General features: G+C 38.6%; 1 protein-coding gene across 2 annotated transcripts in view; it reads left to right on the top strand.

Annotated features, from left to right (window-relative positions):
- The window catches only part of LOC121378847 (transient receptor potential cation channel subfamily M member-like 2), a 62,375-nt gene that overhangs the window by 26,720 nt on the left and 12,640 nt on the right, over window positions 1–23,015 (top strand). For both annotated transcript variants that reach the window (XM_041507188.1, XM_041507187.1), the window contains exons 4-6: window positions 5,462–5,561; window positions 8,796–9,021; window positions 9,656–9,925. In XM_041507188.1, coding sequence (XP_041363122.1) covers window positions 5,462–5,561; window positions 8,796–9,021; window positions 9,656–9,925 — 596 coding nt within the window. The remainder of the gene's footprint in view (window positions 1–5,461; window positions 5,562–8,795; window positions 9,022–9,655; window positions 9,926–23,015) is intronic.

Raw genomic sequence — 23,015 nt, 5'->3', positions numbered from 1 at the left:
CGGTATTTTAATTGTCCTTTCGACTGTATTTACTTCTAAGCCTAAAAATTTCAATGTTGTCACTGGACTAACGTTTTTTTCGTTTGAAAGTGGTATCCCCAATTCACTACTGATGCTAATGAATGTGTTCATCAACTGTTTACAATGCAAAGTTCCCGCTCTTCCTGCAGATATGAAGTCATCCAAATAATGATCCATTGTGGTTAAACCTGATCTGACTTCAACCACCCACTGCAAGAATGTAGTAAATTTTTTGTAAATGTTACCAGAGATTGCACAGCCTATTGGTAAAAACTTATCAATATAGAATTGATCATTAAACTTGAACCCCAATAGATTGAAATAACCTGGAAATATCCCTAACAATATAAAGGCATTTTTGATATCAACTTTTCCTAAAAGAGCCCCTTTTCCAAGGTCATAAATCATATCAATTACTTTGTCAAAAGATGAATAATGGACAGAACATAACTGGGGGTCTATGAAATCATTAATGCTGTTTGATGGGGGATGCGATAGATGGATTATCATTCGCCATCCTCCATTCGGCTTTTGCAAAATACCAACTGGTGATACATGAAGATTATGCATCGGTGGTACATTGAAAGGCCCTGCAATTCGCCCTAATTCTATTTCCTTAACAATTGTTTCCTTCAATTCAATATGGTGTTCTTTTGCGGATGTTAAATTGTTTGACATATGGCTTTTCTGAGCCCATTATACTGTAATTTGAAACCTTGTAACAAATCTTGTTTTAGTTCTATTGCTACATTCTTGAGTGGATAGCTATCCAAATATGGTAATATTTTCTCCACGTTAATTGGGGAATGACCTGGGGCCCATATATCTTGGGCCCCTATATCCCTGAAAGTTTCCCCTTTGTCTAAAGCTGAACTGACCCCCATTCTATAATGATCTGCTCTGTCCACTTGCTTGAAATCGTGGCCTGGACTCAGAATGAAAGGAACCTTGAGCTCATCGTAGGATTTCTAACCCAAACCCCTGATCCAACTCGCACCAACCCTTATTGTATGCATATATTTCAGCAACTCTTGAATTTTGCTTGGGTGGGCAGTTATGTATATACTTACATAAGTTAAAAATGAATTTGACCAGTTATCTATATCCAGAATTTTTGTTCAAACTCGTTCTCGTGTCATTAGTATTCTCCAACAATCATTTCCTGCCCGAGGGAATCCAACACTGTGCTGTTTTCTAACATCACAGCTATATCAAGTTCAAGTTCTTTTATTGCTTTAAGTTGTTCAACTTATCAGCATTATAACAATGAACAAACATTAATATATACAATAGTGCGGAACAATGGTGGAGAGTGACTTACATATATACATATATACACACACATACCCACACACACACACACACACGCAGACACAAATACACACCCAAACACACAAACACACATATATAATAGAAAAAACAAAACAGAATAAAGATAAGTTATTTTACAGGTTATCCTCAGCGGCTAGGGTAATGATAAAATGAGAACATATTAGTTTATTTCCAGTAATAGTTGATCCCTAGTTCTGTTTGCTTGTAATAAATATTTTCCTAGGTTGTTTATCTCTTTATTGTTTCCGGTTGATAAGAGTTGTATTAATTTCAAAGTACTGGGATGCTTAAAGTAGTATTTTTTTAATGAATTTCTTTCTTAAAGTTTCGTATCTTGGACATTGAAGGATAAAATGAAATTCGTCCTCAATCTCATTACAGTTACATAAAGTACATATTCTTTGTGCCCTTTCGATATTTTTATACCTACCAGACTCAATATTTAATTTATGTGCACAAATTCTCATTTTTGTTATTTGTCTTAAATTGCGAGATTCTATTGGTTTTGTAAGGTAGGTTTGTAAAGTAAATCCATTTAATAATAAGTGCTGATATAGCAATCCCTTTGGCGATGTCCTTATTGTACTATAGGCATTTTGCTTAAAAACATCATATACTCGTTCTTTTATTATGACATAAAAACTAGAATTGATATTGGTCGAGTCCCACATATAACTTAGCCCAAGCGTATCTAGTTCTTGTTTAATGTTCGTTAACCAGGTATCTCCGTACTGATACATTTCCTCATATATAGCTTTTAAGATACAGTTACTGGTACTACTAAGCTTTATCCAATATTTAAAAATTCTAAGTTTTCTGATAATTGCTAAAGGATATCGCCCTAATTCGTTATAAACAAAATAATTGCATGTTCTTTTATGCACACCCAATACTTTTTTACAAAATTGTATATGTACTTTCTCAATATCGTGAGCTGAGTGAAAACCCCAGACTTCAGATCCGTAACTAAGAACGCTATTGACATAAGTATCAAACACGGCTAACATTGTTTCAATATTAAAGAAATTCTTACTACAGATATTTGTTATCCAATATTGGGCTTTGAGTCCTTGTTCAGCAAGTCTTTTTTGTGTACTATTAAATTTGCCATTGAAACGAAGTAATAATCCAAGGTAATTAAATTCATCTACAACTTCTAATTGGTGGCCATTATATGACCATTTCTCGTTCTTTCTTACTTTTCCCCCATTTCTAAAGACAACTATTTTAGTTTTATTTGTATTGACGGTAAGATCCCATTTTTGGGTGTAATTTGCAAGTGAATTTAACATTGATTGTAATCCGCCTGGAGTTTCGGAGAAAAGTACCATATCATCAGCGTACATTATTAAGAATATATTTAACGTTTGTATTTCAACATATGGACAACTGTCTGATAAAAATTGCATTTCACAATCATTAACGTACATGGAAAAATAATATTGGTGATAGTACTTCTCCCTGTAATAGACCGTTTCTACATACGAAATAATCAGAAACTACGTCATTATATTTTACACAGCACTTAACATTATCATATAAAGATCTTATAAGAGCTAACAATTTTCCTCCTATGCCCTGTTGAATTAATTTATACCACAAATTTTGTCTGTTTACAAAATCAAAAGCCTTTTTGTAGTCTACAAAACAGCAATATAATCGCTTCCTATTTTTCAGAGTTCTGTTTATTAAAGATTGTAATACAAAAATAGCGTCAATGGTCGACATCTGCTTTCTAAAACCAAACTGAGCATCGGTAATGACATTGTTTTGTTCATCAAAATTTAGGAGCCTTTCATTTAATATAGAGGTAAAATAATTTTCCTAAGCAGCTCACTAACGTGATCCCTCTATAATTGTCCGGGTCGTTCTTATCACCTTTCTTAAAAACAGGAACGATAGATCCCACAGCCCAGTTTTGGGGAAAATAACCCGAGTTTAAAAATACCATTGAACAGTAGAAGCAGGCATGGCATTAAAACGTCTATACAATTAATAAAGTATTCATTTAAAACATTGTCATAACCGCATGCTTTATTTTTCTTCAGCTTGTGTATTGCAATAGTTATTTCTTTCTCTGTTATTTCGCTATCCAGCACATTGCAATTTAGGTCGTAGGTAGTTTTATCAAAATTAGATAAAAAATAATCCACCTCATTGTTAATAGTTGGTTCATACGAAGCAAGGTTACCAAAGTGCGTTAAAAAATCAGTATTACCTAAATCAGTTTTAACCTTTTGCTTACGTTTTTGAAAATGTTTGTAGAATGTTTTAGGGTTATGCTTTCGTAGATAATTAAGCATATTACCTTGTTGACATTTATATTTTCGTTTAAGTTTATATTGCAATGTCTTGTATAGTTTCTTCGCACGAACAAGTTCAATTCGATTAATAGAAGTTCTATTTGCATTAAACGTTTGTATAGCCTTCTTATAATCAAGATAGCATTTCTTGCACGTCTCGTTAAACCAGGGTTTGTCATCGGGGTATAACTATGGCTTTCGCATTTTTCTTTGAATTTGACTTGTACTCTGTTACAGAACAATAAGGTAAAATTATTTCATTAAGTTTTTGTACAAATGTGTCTACACATTCATTTACGTTTTTCTGTCTTTTATCATTTATAGTACAAGTATTTAGTAACATATCAATGTTTTCAGCGATTTCGCCACTGATTATAAAATTGTTTTCATCATTCCATTTTATACTGGTGTGTGTTTGAATTTTGTTAATCTCGGTGATCGAATTTTTAACTAAATGAGCTATTTTAAAACTAACAGGAGAATGATCTGAGAAACAATTAAATATTCCGGATTGGAAATTTTTGATGTGTCTGAAAAAAGATTCACCAACAAGTAAATAATCTATGAGGCTTGTGCCATTTGTGTTATAAAATGTAATACTACCATTCTTATCTCCTTCAAGCCTACCATTCACATAGATGTACTGTCCCTCAACAATTTTTGTTTTAGTACCATGCAACATATTTTCCCCCAACATATTATGAATACTAATTACTGGGGTTGGCATCTCAACATTTTCAACACCAAACTGTGTACCTGGGTGTCTGCTCATTTTTTGCTGTGCATCATCCCTGTCTGTCAGTGCTGGCCCTGGGTCTGCCACTGGCGGTCTTGCACCTCCATCATTAAAGCCTGCCGATGACTCCACTGCTCGTTCTGGCTCTTGTGCCTCCACGGCTCGTTCTGGCTCCCGTACTTCCACAGCCTTCTTTTTTGGCCGCCCTTTTGCGTATTTACTGGTACTCGGTCTCTTTGATCGATCCATATTGTTTTTGAAAACAAAGCAAACGGTGTCCACTGATTACAACTCACGCTTCTTCCGATGCTACAAGGCCATCTAGAAAATGTTTTTTTAATTACGATGAAATCGGTCCGATCTGCGTTGATCCAACCTTTAAACTTGTCCCCGGATGTAATGCTTATAGTGCATAAAAGTTATTTCCCCTTGCCACTTATATACATTGATTTCGTCCCTAGACCAAACTAATTTGACCCAAAGATAGTCTTCCTAAAACAATATCATCCATCGTAAACAAGTAACGACAGATGTGATTACATTGGAGGGAAAGTGATTTTTTTTAAACTCTTACCTTCGTAGAATTTATATCAGTTGAATTTTGATGAATTTCGGCAAAACTTCACTTTCAATACCATGTGACGTGTTTCGCAGGAAGACACTGATTTATGTCAGTCGTAGGCTCCGCATAGCTGTCATCGATGTTAACACGTCAGCAGAAGTATATGTTTACTATGATTATGATTTGATTGGAGGAGACAATTATTTGAACTAATTTTAATGCTAACTATACAAAAACGTTACACATCAAAAATATTACGTTGTCTAACTTAATGGCGCCCAAGCAAAGTTGGGTCCCATGGACATTGAACCGCGAAATATGATTGGTCAAGCATGGTTGTCAATCACGCCAAGAGTTTAAATGTCTTTTCCAATTTATTTCTAGTTTTTCATGCATGTATGCACTGCTTGTAATGTGGGTCCTTTTAAGTTTTCGACGTGCTTGTAATGTGGGTTTTGGTAATTGACTAATTTCCCCAGTATAAAGTATCTAACTGCTTTGTTCCAGGTTCAAGCCTCATTGCGTCTGCTTTGCTCAAGGCTCTGTCCAAAGTTGCAGATACGAAGGAGGAACTGGAACTTAGAGCTGATCTTACAGATCATGCTGCGTAGGTTTTATTTCATATATATTCAATCAGTCTACTATATTTCATGTAAACCGTCGTTAGCTTTGCTGTGTACGTTTGAGTTTAACTATATTTAATTAGGGTACGTAGGGCCTACAATATTTCATGTGAACCGTTGTTAGCTCTGCTGCTTAGATTTGAGTTTAAAGGAAATATGTCACAAGACCATATTATAGCTCATTTTAAATGCAAAATGATATAAAAATAATATACAAATACGTTTATAACAATAAAATACGTGTAATTGTCTTAAATCGTAGAAATTACACCGATCAGTATTAAAATACGATTTATGCATATTTACTAGTGAGCTTTCGGAAAAAACCCGGAAGTAACGTCAGTCACGCTGTACTCTTCCATTGTTTTTAACTTTATATATATGGAGTAATGGGCTTACAATCTTTTCAGAACCCAACAATGCCGTACTGCGCGGCCTTTGAGTGTAAAAATAAAGAGTTTAAAGGATCGGGATTGTCTTTTTTCGGTTTTCCAAAGGATTGTATCCGAAGAAAGATATGGATATTTTATTTACAAAAGAAAAGATTGGACACCAACACCGCATAGTACTTTCGGTATTTACAGCCCGGAGCCCGAAAGTAACCCGGAGACCAAAACAGAACCCGTATGTTAATGCCGAGGCGTACATTGTTCACATCTGGCAGATACACCTCAGCATTATGTATTTAAATATGTAAATATATATATGTATATGTGTATGTGTATGTGTATGTGTATGTGTATGTGTATGTTATATATATATATATATATACTCTTCAAAAGAAGAAACGCAAAACCACATTGTCGTAACATTTGGAGAATTGATTTAATTATTGAATGGTGAGTCCGATAATTACCAAATGTTGCAGGATTGTTCACAATTCACTCTAGTCCATTGTGAGTAAGTGATAGGACACACCACCAAGGTCAAGGTCATCTGAAGTCAATACCGGGTGTGGCCTCCGCGTGTGTGACAACTGCCTGGCACCGCCTGCCCATTGAAGCAACCAGAGTACGGATGACGTCCCGGGGGATGGTGGCCCACTCGGCCTGCAAGGCTGCTGCCAGCTCGGGCAGGGTCTGGGGCTGTGGTTGTCGCTGTCGGAGGCGTCGGTCCAACTCGTCCCATAGGACCTCAATTGGGTTCAAATCCGGTGATGTCGATGGCCAAGGAAGGACATTAATGTTGTTGTTCTGTAGGAAAGCCGTTGTGAGACGTGCTGTGTGAGGCCTGGCGTTGTCATGTTGGAACACTGCGTTGGCGTTGGCCATAACTGGAACGATGTGTGGCCGGAGGATCTGGTCAATGTAGCCCTGTGCATTCAGGTTGCCCTGCACGTGGACCAGGTCAGTTCTGCCAGTGTGTGAGATGGCTGCCCACACCATGACACTACCCCCGCCAAATCTGTCCACTTCCTGCACGCAGTTTGCCGCATAATGTTCACCACGACGCCTATACACGCGACATCTTCCATCATGACGTCGGAGCAGAAATCGGGACTCGTCACTGAACCACACCCGTCTCCATCGCAGTTGAGGCCATTGTCGATGAATCTGGCACCACTGCAGTCGGAGACGACGGTGTTGTGGTGTTAAGATGACACCTCGAACTGGACGTCTGGCACGAATTCCTACCTCACGTAGGCGGTTCCGTACGGTCTGGTCGGATATCCTGCGCAAACCTGGTATTGCTGCGGCTGTGGAGGTGGCAGTAGTCAATCGTTCCCGAAGGTGGCGTACCCGGATGTAGCGGTCCTGCCCGGGGGTAGTGACCCGTGGTCGACCGGATCTAGGGAGGTCACGTGTTGATCCATGTTGCTGGTAACGGTCCCACAGTCTGGAGATGGTGCTTGGGGACACATGGAATGCCCTGGCAACGGCCGTTCTGGATTCGCCTACGTCTAGTCGGCCGATGGCATTGTTTCTCTGCGGTTCACTGAGACGTGGCATGTCCTGGATTGTCAACTGTCGGCCAGATACAGAGGCCAGGCAAGCGAACACCCTGCACTTTTATACTGTCGGTGTTCATGTTGCACGTGCAGACAACGCACGTGCAGTGGTGACATGGTTTGCACGTGGCTCCGTTTATTGCGAATATTCACATTTTGGAACTTTATTGTACAGTAGCTGCGTTTTATCGAATGTAACCGTGGGAATGTGTTTGGGACATGCAATGACCTTATATTCACAAAGCATGAACCAGTAGGAAACATAAAATCGGAGTTATAACCCATTTGTACCCTTTTGCGTTTCTTTTTTTGAAGAGTATATATATATATATATATATATATATATATATATATATATATATATATATATATATATATATATAATCTGTGTGTGTGTGTGTATTTGTTTTGTACCCCACCCCCTTTTTTTAAAACATATTTAAATACATCGTATTAAGATGTTTCCTCGTGCCAAATTCCATGTTTGTACATGCCATATTTAATGACTTAATTAACGTTTCCTTCGGACGGTGAATACAGATTTCGTTATGTACAGCCCGAACATGAAAAATGTTATTATTTTTTTTTTCTGAAAAATATTTTTCCTACATTTTTTTTTTTTACCTATTTCAATAAATCATACCAAGGTGTATCTTTGTGCAGTAATTAATAAATCAGTGTGCTCTAGTGTTGTCATTGAACAAAACAGACCTTTAACATTTCTGACAAAATTGTTACAACAGCAAACTCATTATAATGATCAAATAGCCATGAAACAAATGTGTGCATTATAGCAAGGTCTCATTCTATTCAGAACCCAGTGAGTGCCATTTGGTATAGTGTTACCAGTAAACTTAAAATTAATGGGTCGAATTTATAAAGCTTGTTTTTGACTTACACGCGTGTGTAACTACATGTATTTACAATGCTTAAACACCTGCGTATAAGAAAAATAGGCTTCGTAAATTTGGCCCAATATTTCTAAAGCAGTAGTGTGAGATATGCAATATATGAGAAAGAATATGCAGTGATCCCATGCTAATCTGTTAAGAGTGACCTACACGTATGTAGTGGCACAAGGTTTAGTCTCCACTGGAACAAATGTGGAGTGATCCCTTGCTAGTCCATGAGAGTAGTATATGTGGTGGCAGCAGGTTTCTTCTTCAACCAAACCATTTCCAACACAGTGTGCTTAAACCTTAATTTGATAGAAACAGGAAAATGGGGACTTAATATTCATGATAACAGTTACTGTTATTATGTTTTGCAGCCTTTTTGAAGAGCGGGGCATAAAGGTGCTGTCTGAGTGTTACCGTAGAAACAAGACGATGTCTCACCAGCTGCTGGTCCGAGAACTGCCCTCGTGGGGATGTCTGACCCTGTTCAGTATTGCTAATGCCCACAACATGATGGACTTCATGGAACACGCATCCTGTCAGACGAAACTCAGCTTGATCTGGAAGGGAAAGATGGCACTGTGCACCACAAGATTCAACGTATGGCCACACTTTTTTATCTGTTTGAGTGGTAAAGCACTTGATTGATGCGAGGTCATTCTAGGATTGATTCTCGTCGGTGGGGACATTTCTTATTCCAACCAGTGATCCACATGCTGCTTATAAAAGATCCCTTGTTGCTAATCAGAAAGAGTAGCCCGTTGTTTGGTCTCATCAAGTTTCCTCTCTCTTATTAGTCCCCTACCTGTCCAACCGGTGGAGACTATAGGTTTCATCTCCGTCCTTCTGTCTGTCTGTCCATCCATCTGTCCCATATATAGTACTCCGGATATTTTTTTCAGAAGGCCTTGAGAATTTGAGCTGAAAGTTTGTGTATAGTTTTATTATGTTCTGTTACAGAACAAGTGTGACTTTTCATAGTGATTTATGCATTTCTAACGGAGTTATGGCTCTTGAACTTAGGAGATGTGAAAATTGTTTTTTATTTAGTGAACCTGCCAACAGTTGATCCAGAAAATGTTTCTTTTTCTTTCTTTTCTTAAACATCACCTTGTAGAATTTTTCCTCAAGTTTGCTGCAACATTCATGTAGGTTGTTTTTTTATGTGCATGTATATGTAGTAACTATATAAATCTTTTTTATTATTTTATTATATTTTATATTTTCATTTCAGATTGTCCTCTGCATTTTCTTTCCAATTTTCATTCTATTCATCAAATTCACCAGCAAATGCCCGTCCAAAGGTGCCATGGGAAGGTCAACAGGGGCCAGTAACAAGGTGGGACCCAACGGTGTTGATAAGGAGTTTGCTTCATCAGGTTCTGCCAGACGCAAAACATTATCGAAGACGAAACTGTTCGACTGTATCCACAACACAATCAATAGCTGGTCGTACGTCTTGTATTTCTACTCTGCACCAATAACCAAGTTCATTGTCAATATGGTGAGTACAGAGTCGTGCTTTTTAGAATTGTTTCATTTTTTTTTTATCAGTGGTTCAGTGGTTTGTAGGTATACGTTTTATTTACTTTTCATAAATGAGACGAAGTTTGTTTTGTTTAACCATACCACTAGAGCACATTGATTTATTAATCATCGGCTATTGGATGTCAAACATATGGTCATTTTGACACAGTCATAGAGAGGGAACCCGCTACATTTTTCCATTAGTAGACAGGATAGCACATACCATGGCCTTTGATATACCGGTCGTTGTGCACTGGCTGGAACGAGAAATAACCGAATGGGTCCGCCGACGAGGATTGATCCTAGACCAACCATGCATCAGGCATGCACTTTACCACTGGGCTACATCCCGCCCCTAAAAAAAGAAGAAAGATGAGTCTGAACAATTGTTTTGGAGTCGACAGGGTTACAACATACATAGCATAGCTCTTATTTATAGCACAATATTGTAGCAAATTTAATGAGTATATTTATGGTGTGCACATAAATTGCCACAATTGTAGATGTACTGTTTGATGTGTACACTGGTGGCACAGTACAATGGAACAATAAACGTGTTACTACTGAAAGTTATTTTAATTTTAATGTTTTTTAAACTCAAGTAATGAGCGCATTTTTAGTGGGACCCCCTGTATTTACTGGTCTGCATGACGGCATGTAATTCTGCGCAGCAAACATTAAAACAACCACTTCTGTCGCTAATATTTACAGAAACAGCAACAAATAAAATTACATTATGCAAATGAGATAAATATGAATGGTGTTCCATGCTCCTTAGTTTGGACAACACAAAATAACAATATAAAAAAGGCTAATGTCAAAAAATTTGATCATTATTCAACAAAGGTTATCTGTTATTAACTGTGTAATATTCACAAATAGTGTTCGTTAGACATATAGGACAATCAATGATAATTTTTTAAACAGACTATAGCTAAAAATAGGCCATGCTGTAAGTGCAAGCTTCAAAGTTTCTGTGCAGCCATATTGCATTGTGTCACTCGGAGGGAATTTCAAAGTATAAAATAAAACGTTTATTTCATTTACGGATTCATAAATTACAATAAGGTATGTATTGAAGCTTCTATGTAAACTTGTGTAAGTTGATATACAATGTTGATCATTACAGCACTGACAGACGATACAAAAACACGTTGATCGAGGCTGGCAAAAGTATACTTTTAGTTGGGTTTTTTTTTTCAATCAAATTGTTATCTATCAGTTTTATGCATATATTCACAATCAAGATGTGTTGTTTTAACCATTGTTTTATGCATTACATTAACGTTATTTGTTTGTTTATAAACATACCCCAACACTTGTTTCAAGACGTGATGTAACGTAATTAACATGCGCAGACTTTTGTGCCGCGCCACAGGCACTTGACACAGATTAGTATACATGAATAAATTTTAAAATTTGTTGTATTTGATATACTTCTGCAATATTTTGCTCATACTCTCTTCATACATGACACATGTATTGCCACTTAACGTGTATTTACATATACCAAACATTTCGATCCCAACAGACCGTCAATTATTTTGTATTTATACCTTATGATGGGGCGGGACATAACCCAGTGGTAAAGTGCTCACTTGATGCACGGTCCATTTGGGATCGATCCCCATCGGTGGGCCCATTGTGCTATTTCTCAATCCAGCCAGTGCACCATGACTGGTATATCAAAGCCTGTGGTATGTGCTATCCTGCCTGGGATGGTGCATATAAAAAGATCCCTTGCTACAAATGGAACAATGTAGCAGGTTTTCTATCTTAAGTCAAAATTACAAAATGTTTGACATCCAATTGCCAATGATTAATAAATCAATGTGCTCTAGTGGTGTCATTAAACAAAATAAACTTTAAAGGAAACATGTCACGTGACCTATATTTGTCACCAACCATGTAAAATTAAATATAAATTGAATCGCCTAAAAAAAAAAAAAATTAAATGAAAATTAATTACTAAAAATTGCTCCATAAAACCCCAGATACGAGCTCTAAGCGGAAAAATGCCGATCTTTAATGAGCAGGGCGATCACATAGTCCATGACATCAGTCACGCGTCGCTTGATCTGAAGCCTTACACTTAAGCATTAGTCGTTACCACTCACAAAGCATCTAAGTCTAGCAGAGCTTACCAAACAAAATGAGTGTCCTTTCGCAAAACGTTTTTGCCTGTATCAATTTGAGCCGTTGGTAAATGAAGAAAGACACATATTTACTTACAACAGTGATACTGAAAAAACCCGGTGGAGAAATGGTCGTTCTAAAGATAAAGTAAGGAGCTACGTATAGGTTTTGAATTAGTGAGCCGAGAGTAGCTCATTAATTAAGACCTTGTTGCTGAGTTTTCTCCCTAGGTTGCCCGTAGGGCCCTTAAAAAGGGCCTGATCGCTTCTGATCGTGGCATGACAACCCAGGGGAGACTCGAGCAATTGTGCATGTCGTTGAGGCAAAGGCGGTCCTGTTGTTGATGTTGCTCTGCGGGTGTTGCTCCTCTTCATCCGAATTCATGTGCCCAAGAAGTCCGCCAGCGGCCAAGGATTGGGAGATTGGGTAGAGGGGCCGGTATTCTTTTGTCCAGCTCCCTCTAGGTGCAGTGCAGTTGTGTACTCAGAGCCAGTTTTCTTTTGTCCGACTCCTTATTAGAGTACGTGCTGGGCCATTATTTTTTATTTGTGGGCGGATGCATTGTTATCAATGCATCCTGTGTAGAATGATGCTGGGTGCGTGCTGTCTGTATGTTTCCCTATTTTTGTGGTAAGGTTGTACCTATTGTCTTAACACCCTACTCTAGTATCCAACGGCTGTTCAAGGTCACCCATCCCCCCACTCCTTGAATTGCAGTTATGAATGTAAGGGGGGGGGGGGGATTTTAGACTATTCTAACTATCTAATTTGAAGGGAAGTCCATTATAGTGTAGGTATTGGTTAAAAAAGCCTAGTGCTTCACATAATAATTTTGGTAGGTACCGTTCATTTAAGTAAGGCTAATTAGATTCCATTGTGCTGCTGAGGATATAACCCCCCCCCCCCCCCCCCCCTAGATTTCCCGGGAATATCGCAGAAATTAGGGCTAGGCTAGGTTACTATAGGTAGTTGTTAACAACTTACTAATTAATACCATTCTTACAAATCTTTGTCTTCTATCTGTTTTCTGTATCTGTTATCAGGAATCTAAACTGACCTTGATCAGCTGAAATAAACTTGTACTGTGTACCGTGAAAAATTTGGTGCAGAACAAAACACAAGTCATGAAAGTTATGTACATCACTAATCTAATCACTGGTTGGCTAGAATGGTCCAATGGGAGCTTCTAATTACTGAGTATGTTTTCGTCTGGTTGAATTGGGGGGGGGGGGGGGGGGGGTGTTGCTAGGCGGTGTTTGATTTGTCACTTAGATGGCCAATTAACTAATTGCAATTTGGATCCCTCTCTGGTAGATAAAAAGTGGGGGTATTGAAAGTAGTGGCATTACTATTAAGAAATGGCAAAGGTGACTATCTTCGGGAGTATTTACGTTAGACGTCTCTACCAGCATACACAGGGCGATGTGCGTGTGTCTGCAGAATGTCGGTTTTATGGAAGTGGGGGTATGGCTCAGATCGCATACCCGAGGACATGTTACGGGAGATGGAGTGGTACCAGTCGTCTATGGTCATACTGCATTTGGGAGGAAATGATGTTGGACCGTGTACTGCACCTGGTGGTGTGGTGGAGAGGTTGTTGGCGTTGCGGCGTCGGCTAATGCTGTCTGGTGTAGAACGGGTATGCATTGTGGAAGTGTGCCGCCGGGGGATTTTCCAGAAATCTCCCGGATTGACAGTATCCCATTTTACTACCCTGCAGAATGCTATAAATCGTGGGTTAAAGCGGGCCATAGGCTATGACTACTGATTATTTGGCCGATGGTGTTCATTTTAATGAACGAGGGATGCGGAAGTATTTCTTCACTACCAATTATCAGAGGAATGCCAGCTGGTTGAGAATGTTGTGGTCACTCAATGTTTAGGTTGTTTTTGACAGGAGCCCTCTATTTTAATCTCGCGTCGCATACCGCCTAATCCTAATGAATTGGAGTGCATATCGTGGTCGAGTGCTTAGGGTGGTTGCTCCGCCTCGGTTGGATGTTGGCGGCGGCGGGCGATTTCAATTAGAGTTTAGGTTTGGTGGACTGAACGAACTGATAAATGTCTGCGAATAATTGACTTTTAAGGTGTTTATTTGGGTTTAGGAGTGTATTAGGAGTAATTACAGTGGCAGGGTTGTCTTTAGTTATTGTTTCTAAGAAAGTTGTTCTATGGTTATTGTGCAGCGTGCAATCCAGGAGATAGTGTTTCATATCTTCTGGGATGCCGCACTTGCAGTTAACTGTAGTTTTAGTAATTTTAGCTGAGCAGCTAATGAGTTGTCTAGAATAGCCTATTCTAAGTTTTATGATGGTTTTATCTATATTGAAGTTTTTGTGCTTAGGTCTAATGGCGTTGACAGTGGGTTGGATGTTGTAGTGCCATGTGTTTTTTGTTTGGTCCCAGCTTTCTTGCCATTTATTAGTGTAATGTTTTCTAGCTTTGAAGATGAGTTCTGTAATGCCTAGTGGAATAGATTTTATCATTTTGCTGTTGTTAATAGAGAGTGCTGATTTATCTCCAAAGTCTGTTATCTCGTTGCCGCTAATTCCTACATGTGCTGGGACCCATTTGAAGGTGACTGAAAGATTAAGTTGGTGAATTGTTTACATTTCGTTGTGTATGGCTGCTAATATGTCTGGCCTAGTGGAACGATTAGTTTGAAGTGATTGTATTGAGCTTAGACTATCAGAGAAGATTACACTTTTAGTGTATTTTTGTTTTTTGATCCAAATTAATGCTTCTAAAGTGGCTGTAAGTTCTGCTGTATATACTGAGAGGTTGTGTGACAGCCTAGCATATCTAACTACTTTAGCGTGTCTGGAGATTCTCTCTTCTACTACTGAGAAGGCAACCCTGCTATTATCTGGGGTTTTAGAGCCATCGGTAAAGATGTGGGTGTGCTCAGGATAGTTTTCATTTGCAGCAGCTTCGAAGAGGATTTTTTTGAATGGTGGAAAAGGAGTTTTATCGGTAGCTTGCTTAATTAGATATGGTGTATTACAGTTAATAGGTTGATTGATATGGTATAGGGCCACTGGTGTATTGTCTATACCTACTTCTATTTCTATATTAATAGCTTTAGTGACAAAGGAGTCGCCAAGTCTAATGTTGGATTTAAAGGCTTGTCCTGGTCTAACTACTGTTGGTGTTAGCTCCTGTACTGGATGCTCATGGTCTAATGAATGCATTTTAAGGTTGTATTTAAGATGTTGAAGTTTTCTGCGATATTCAAGTGGCATGATGTTAAATTCTACCTCTAGACTGTGGCCACTGGTGGTAGGTGGTACTTTGGCTATAAGTGATTGTATTGAGTGATTGAAGGGCACGATTTTGTATTACATCTACGTGTAGTTTATGTTGCAGGTATTGGGAGGCGCAGCTGTAGGCTTGGGCTCCATAGTCTATTTTGGAGAGATATACATGCTTTGTAAACCATAAGCATGGCCTCAGTTTGTGCTCCCCTCCCCCCCCCCCCCCCCCCCCCGCCAGTTGGTACGTGAGATGGCTCTTAGAACGTTTAGTGTTTTAGATGTATTTTTAACTATGCCGAGAATATGAGGCCTACACGTTAGTTGAGAGTCAAATGTTACACTTAGGAATTTAAATTCTGTAACTACGAAGTAATTTATCGCCTGATTTGAGTTGACCATTATCGGGTTTTATAGTTTTACTAAATAGAATATATACTGTTTTGGTTTCTGATAGTTTAATGCCCCAGTCAAGGGCCGATTTATTTAGTCTATCTATATATTGCTGTACTTTCTTAAATAGAGCTGTAGTCATTCTGCCTGTGTGCCAGATAGCGCAGTCATCGGCAAATAGTGCAGTGTTTAGTGGCATGGATTGCCCAGGTTTTTCATTGTTGATAAGTTTATTATAGTCTTCTAAAGTTAAGTCTCTATGATTTGATCCTGGTGGGTTATAAACATTAATGACGTCAATTGACATTTTATCATTAATATAGTAAGTCCTAGAACTTGGAGGTTATTATCGGTTGATTAGTATTTAATTTCCAAATGGGGTATGTTATTTTTTATGAGTGTGGCTAATCCACCTCTTGTGGTATTTTCTTTATTTTGGTAATAGCTAGTGTAACCTGGTATTTTAAATGTTTTAGCTGTTTTGTTATTTTTAATGTTTACTTTATTTTTAACGCCAGCTCCTAGCCAAGTTTCTTGTAGGCAAATAATATCTGGCTTGTTGTTACTAGTGCTAATAAGTTGGATGAGCTCGGCACCATGTCCCATTGAATGGAGGCCTTTAGCGTTCCATTGGAGAACGCTAAGGCCTTTACTTCTAATATAGTTTTGTTTAGTTTCGGTGTGTGGAGACGTATCTCCCATGACCCAGTCCTGTATTTAAATGGTTTAATTAATTAAATTTAGGTTTTTTTTTGTCCTACGTTAGATTTAATGTTAGAAATTTCTAGTGCTAGTTTTTCTATGATGGCTTTTAGTTCATTAACTTGTGACTGATCTGTGGATTTAACTTTTTCAGCATATGAGATTGTTTTAGTAACTAGAGTAGTTTCCCTAGAGACTCGTTTGGTTTTAACTGTAGTTTTATCTTGTTTATTTCTTAGATTCATTTGTCGTAGTGCTTTTTGATGATTGCACCGGGTGTCGTGTGCCATATGCTTGTTTAAACAGTTGGGGCACTGGATTGGGTTGCAGGAGGCTTTGGCGTGTTTCTGGCCGCAGCAGTGGCAGGTGGGTTGGTCTCTATGGTTGCGGCATTTTGCAGCCCCGTGTCCCCACTGCTGGCAGTGGTGACACTTACTCGGCTTCCTTTCAAAGGGAAGGAGTGTGTGTCTGCGACCTTGAATGATAATGAAGTGGTTGTCTGATTGGGTGGTTGTAATGAGAGGGTAGCCGTTTGTCCAGACGGTCGCTTCGTTAATTTCTAAGTGGGGGTTGTCAGCTTTGAGTGTGTGGAGAGCAGTTGCATGTGCTGGCAATGGGTGGAGTTTAGCGAGCATTATTTTAATTGGAGTGGGGGGTGGGGGGGTGGTAGGAGTTGTGGTGGTGGGGGGAGGAGTAGAAATGGGAGTTTGGCTTTGGACGTTGGGCTGGTTTTTCAAGTTACCAGAGGCCTTTGTTGGAACTTGCTTATAAAGAGTGCTTGGGCCTAAGTCAGTGGTTGGGTGGGTGGGTGCGCATGCATTATTTTTGGGCACTACGACTGGAGTTTTTGCTGTGGGCTTTTGGTTGTCTTGTTTTTGAGAAAGAAGCTACGAGTTGGGTTTTTGGCTGGGCTCCTGCCTTGATATTTATTGCATATTTTCAGTGACGGGTAGGTTTTCTTAGCTAGCTTGGGACCATTTTGTGGCTTGGGTACCTGCTTGTTTGTACGGCTTCTAAAGTTGACATTCCCAGTCTGAAGCTCGACGCGGTAAGACATGATTGTTTGGCTTGTGCACACTGCACGTGCTTTCGCGGCTCGACTTGGGGATCCTTCACTTCGCTTATTTTTGTCAGCGAAGTGAAGTTTTCTCCTGGAATGTATGCGGCCATTTGGAACTGACTGAACGCTGGAACGCTTCTCGTTTCGACAGTCTGCACCACCAGGTTGGATTCTTTTTTAGCAAGATTCCTTGCCTTCACATCATTTCTCCGGCTTACTATGTCGACTTGGTTTTTTTTAGTGACTCGTATGACGGCCATTCTGCAGAACGCCACGGTTGTTCGCGTTTGGTCTCTACATGTCCGAGCCTGTCCTAGCAGCATTGGAAGATTGACCGCCCCACTCTAAGAAGAAATAGGAAGCGGGGTCGACCCATACTACTCTTTTCTAGACTTTACTTTGTTTTATTGTGATACCATCTCGTATCCTCCGGAGTCGGGCCCGTCCGCACCACTATATCAACCTATGACGACTGGACTATACCCTAGACTGATTCTTTCTCTCGTTCAGATGGATGCGGCTTCTCAAGATCTGTATTGCAGCACAGCACTACACCTTCAACGTCTATTGACTGTCAATCTAGGGGTTTTCTTGACGGGATGGAACCCATCTCGTACCTACAAGCTGTGCACCCTAACGGCCTTAACGAGGTCACTCACGTGGACATATAGATCGGACATTCGTGCAAAAGTTGATGTCTAAATTACTTCTTTTAAAAAAAATATTATTAAATAATCCGATACTCTCTTTTTTCTCTTATTTATTTATGGACTGTCCTAAAATGCTCCAAATTATATAAAAGTTATTTTTGGCTTGTAACTTTTTTTCTTCTTTTTAAAAAAAATTCTATTAACTTTTTTACTAATTGCTATTTTTAAAATTCTGCCCATTTTCATGAGCATGTAAAAATTATTTGCACTCGCATTTGAGCGACTAGGGGAGAATGCCAATTTTTTCTGTGCTTTTGGTATTAATATTAAAAAAGTACATATAAAAATATATGTTTCCACTGAAACCACCTTAAAATTTTAAATTACATAAAAATATTTAAAATATTCGACGTTTCGTTAGTCTAAAAACCAACATCCTCAGGAGAATAAACAAAGTGCTGGGCATATAACCAGTAAAGTATAAAATAGAGAATGTAAGCTTGGAAGTTAAAAACACAAAGCTAGGTAACAAGGCAGGAGCTGACCAATAGCATAACAATAAGATTAAAGAACAAAGGAGTATAAAAAGTCTTAGTTGTTAAAGCCAGTAGGGCTGTACTCACTGAGGCCATTGGGGTGAACAGTATTCAGTTTATGTATCCAAATGGATTCTGCAAGGTCTAACTTAGCTTGGTCTCTGTTAACTTGCTGTAAAAGAACACAACTGTAATCATGGTGTTGTAAATTGAAGTGAGGGGCCACATGGGGAGCTTTATCTTTTTTGAATTATATTTGATGTTATGTCTGTGACCAGAAAGTCGTTTACTAAATGTTTGAATAGTCTGTCCAACATATTGTATTTGGCAAAGTTTGCAAGTAAGGCAGTATATGACATACGATGAAGCACAGTAAAAGGGTGTTTTTTTATTTTAAAAGTTTTATTAGTTTTACTGGTGATCGAGTCTGTGGTGAGCATAGCAGCACATGTTTTACACTTAGAACGCCCACAAGGGCTGCAACCCCAAGCCTGGGGTATATTTTTTATCCGACGCAGTTGGTTACATTTTAAAATGTTAGCTAAGGTGGCATTTTTACGTTCAGCAATGGTGATGGGTGTGGCCACTAAAGTTTTAGCCATCCTTTCACTAGTATGAAGAATGTTTGTGTCCTTGGAAAATTGACGGAGGTTAGGTTGCCTGGGATCATAAGTAGATACCCAAGGTACAATGTTTTTGGTCGACTGGGATTTGTCTGTGTACTTTAATAATTCAGCTCTAGAGCGGTTCTGTGCTTTATTGAACATAGCCACAACTGTTTTCTTTTTATATCCACAATTTAACAAGTATTCAGTGAACTCTAGAAGGTGTTGTCTTTCCCATTCAGGTTTACTGCATATACGGCGAATTCTGATAGCACCACTGTAAGCAATAGAGTTAAACACATGTCGTGGGTGACAGCTAGTACGGGGGAGGTATTTGTGAGAAGCAGTTTCTTTACAATGTAGGTCAGTGTGCAGGACTTTGCTATCAGCAATCACTTTCACATCTAGAAATGTCACTGATTTTTTACTCAAATCAAGTGTGAATTTTATTTTGAGGTGTTGTTCATTAAGTTTATTAACAAACTCTAGAATATCTGGTTCTGAGGCAGTGGACCAAGCCCAGATGTCGTCAGTGAACCTGTATTTAATGTCAGGTCTGTTGGGAGTGTTTTTCCAATACTTGTGCATCCAGTAGGACATATATATGTTAGCATAGGTAACCGCAAAGGGCGTACCCATGGCTGTACCCGATATCTGCTTAAAGAATCTGTCTACAAGGACATCCTTGAAAACAAATTCATTGCAGTGTCGTCTCCTTGTAGCAGTCCTGTTTCTACAATGGCTGTTTCTAGAGCAACAAGTCCTTCATCTGGTATTAAGCAAGTTAAACTTTCTTTCATGTTGTTTAGTATTGCTGTGCTGGCCGTTTTTGTCTGTTTAAAATCAGGTTCATCTGGTGTTTTGGTCGGTGAGTTAGATCTTGCATTGGTGAACATAGACTGGGTCCCAGGTGTTATGGTCACCGACACAAGCTGAATCACTGATATCGCGTCGGAGCTCAGACTGGTGAGAATGTGCAGTGTTGATCCGAGCGCTTTGAGAGCTGCCTCGTCTCCTTTAATAAATGTTTCGCCGGTGTTGGTTTGTGTATGATAGAAAGTGGTTTTAATGTTGGGTATGGCTGTGACTGTTTTCTGCCAGAACATGTATTAAAAAAAAGTGGGGTTTTGCCCCTTGATAAGAACTTGCCTTATTCCTGTTTGAGTGTTTGATATGGGCGCATGCGTGTTAGTTTTCTTATGAACGCGGGTGTTTGTGAGAATTTGGAACTTATTCGCTACGGGCACCTTGGGGTGGATATTGTCTGTCTCATTGGCATTTTCCTCCTGGTCCGACTCTTCCCTACTAAGGTTGAGCTCACACTTTCTCTTAGAGGCGGTGCGGGGGGTGTTCTCCGCTATCTCAGAAGATTTGAGGGCTAGTTTAATGGCATGTTCAATGTCGTTCGTTCTTGGGTTAGATGAAATGAACTCTACCTCAGGGTCAGTGATCGGGTTTATTGTTACCCCAACAACAGGCACCTTTATGTTGGTGATGTTGGGGATGGTGGTATTGGTATCCATTTTGTCAGGGTTTTAGAACAAAATTAGAATTGAAAAGTATGTTAGAAGAGCTTTGTAACGGCAACTAACACAGGCAAGTTTAAACAGAGGAAAATGCGCTCGCTAACAGAGAACTACGACGATAATAATAATAATAATATAACGTCTAAACTGAAAAATAACAAACACAAAATTTCAATGTATAATACAAACTCGTAAAACAAAGTGGCCTACCTTAAATCCTAAGTCCAAGAACTGCTCCTACGTTTGTTTCATCCGGGTCCCAAGTTGAGAGTATGCCAGACCAGACCGGTCGACTTATATATATATATAGCCCGGAGCCCGAAAGTAACCCGGAGACAAAAACGTAGCCCGGATGTTAATGCCGAGGTGTACACTGTTCTTATTTACACAAAGATACACCTCGGTATGATGTATTTAAATATGTAAAATAAAATGTAGGAAAAATATATATTTTTAAAACTCGCATTTTTCATGTTCCGGCTGTACATAACGAAATCTGTATTCACTGTCCAAGGAAGGAAACGTCAATTAAATTATTAAATATGGCATATACAAACATGTGATTTGGCAAGAGGAAACATCTATGTACGATGTATTTAAATATGTTAAAAAAAAAGGTTGGTACAAAACAAGTATGTGTTTGTGTGTGTGTGTGTGTATATATATATATATACACACACACATACATGTACACATACACATACACATCTATATGTATATGTATATGTATGTATAAATGTATGTATATATGTATGTATGTATGTATGTATGTATGTATGTATGTATGTATATATATAATTACATATTTAAATACATAATGCTTAGGTGTATGTTTGTGCCAGATGTGAACAATGTACGCCTCGGCATTAACATACGGGTTCTGTTTTGGCAAAATCCCGTGTTTGTGAATGCCATATTTAATGACTTATTGACATTTCCTTCTTCAGACGGTGAATACAGACTTCGTTATGTACATGAAAAATTCATTTTGTTTTTCTAAACAAAAAATATTTTTCCTACATTTATTTGTTTAAACATATATAAGTACATCATGCTGAGTTGTATCTTTGTGCCAAATATGAACAATATACACTTCGGCATTAACATCAAAGTTCTGGTTTTGTCTCCGAATGACTTTCGGGCTCCGGGCTGTAAATAGGCTGACCCTATAGTACTGCGGCGTTGGTGTCCAATCTTTTCTTTTGCAACAAAATACCCACGCCTTTCTTCGGATACAATCCTTTGGAAAACCGAAAAAAGATAATCCTGATCCATTAAACTGTTTATTTTTACACCCAAAAGGCCGCGGAGTACGTCATTGTTGGGCTCTGAAAAGATCGTAAGCCCCTTCATATATATGAACAGTTAAAAACAATGGAAGAGTACAGCGTGACTGACGTCACTTCCGGGTTTTTCCGAAAGCTCGCCGATAAATATGCATAAATCGTACTTTGATACTGATTGGTGTAATTTCTGTTTTAAGACAATTACACGTATTTTATTGTTATAAACTTATTTGTATATTATTTTTATATCATTTTGCTTTTAAAATGAGCTATAATATGGTCTAGTGACATGTTTCCTTTAACTTTGAACTGTATGATCATGTTTGGTCTGGCAGGGCCTTTATTTTTGAAGCTATCCTAGCCCTACGAAATCGTAAAACCATCGTAAGCTATGACGTCTCTAAGGCGTGTACTGTAGTGAGGTCATAGCCTATGATGATTTTATGTTTTGGTAGTGCTAAGATAACTTTAAAAAATCACTAACCTGGTTTTGATTTGAACCGGCAGAATTTGTAGTTTGCCATACTGAATATCCGGCAGGACTTTCAGCCAATTTCGACCCCTGCTTTATAATTGCTCACCTAGCACCATTTCAGGAGAGTGATCTTCAACACACCTTCAGTTTGATTATGGCAGGCACTGATAGTGTTATAATAGTGTATTATTATAGGGCTTGAACTTAAGACTTTGTTAAATATGGCAATTTTTAAATGTTTTTGCCACAGACAAAACGCTCACCGACGGCAATTTTGAGCCTACCTATGGCAGTTTTAAATTGGTAACTTTTGCAACAAATATAAAAACTGACAGCTATAATTCATATTGCAACTACCACAATTGCCGTCGGTGCCGCCATTAAGTTTGAGCCTTGTTATTATATTTGGTCTCAGTAAGGATTAGTAAATGTTTATAATTTCCATTT

This window comes from Gigantopelta aegis, chromosome 8, assembly GCF_016097555.1.
Source record: "Gigantopelta aegis isolate Gae_Host chromosome 8, Gae_host_genome, whole genome shotgun sequence".
Taxonomy (NCBI): domain Eukaryota; kingdom Metazoa; phylum Mollusca; class Gastropoda; order Neomphalida; family Peltospiridae; genus Gigantopelta; species Gigantopelta aegis.
Note: the sequence above shows the minus strand (reverse complement) of the source record. Positions and strands in the feature narration are given on the sequence as shown.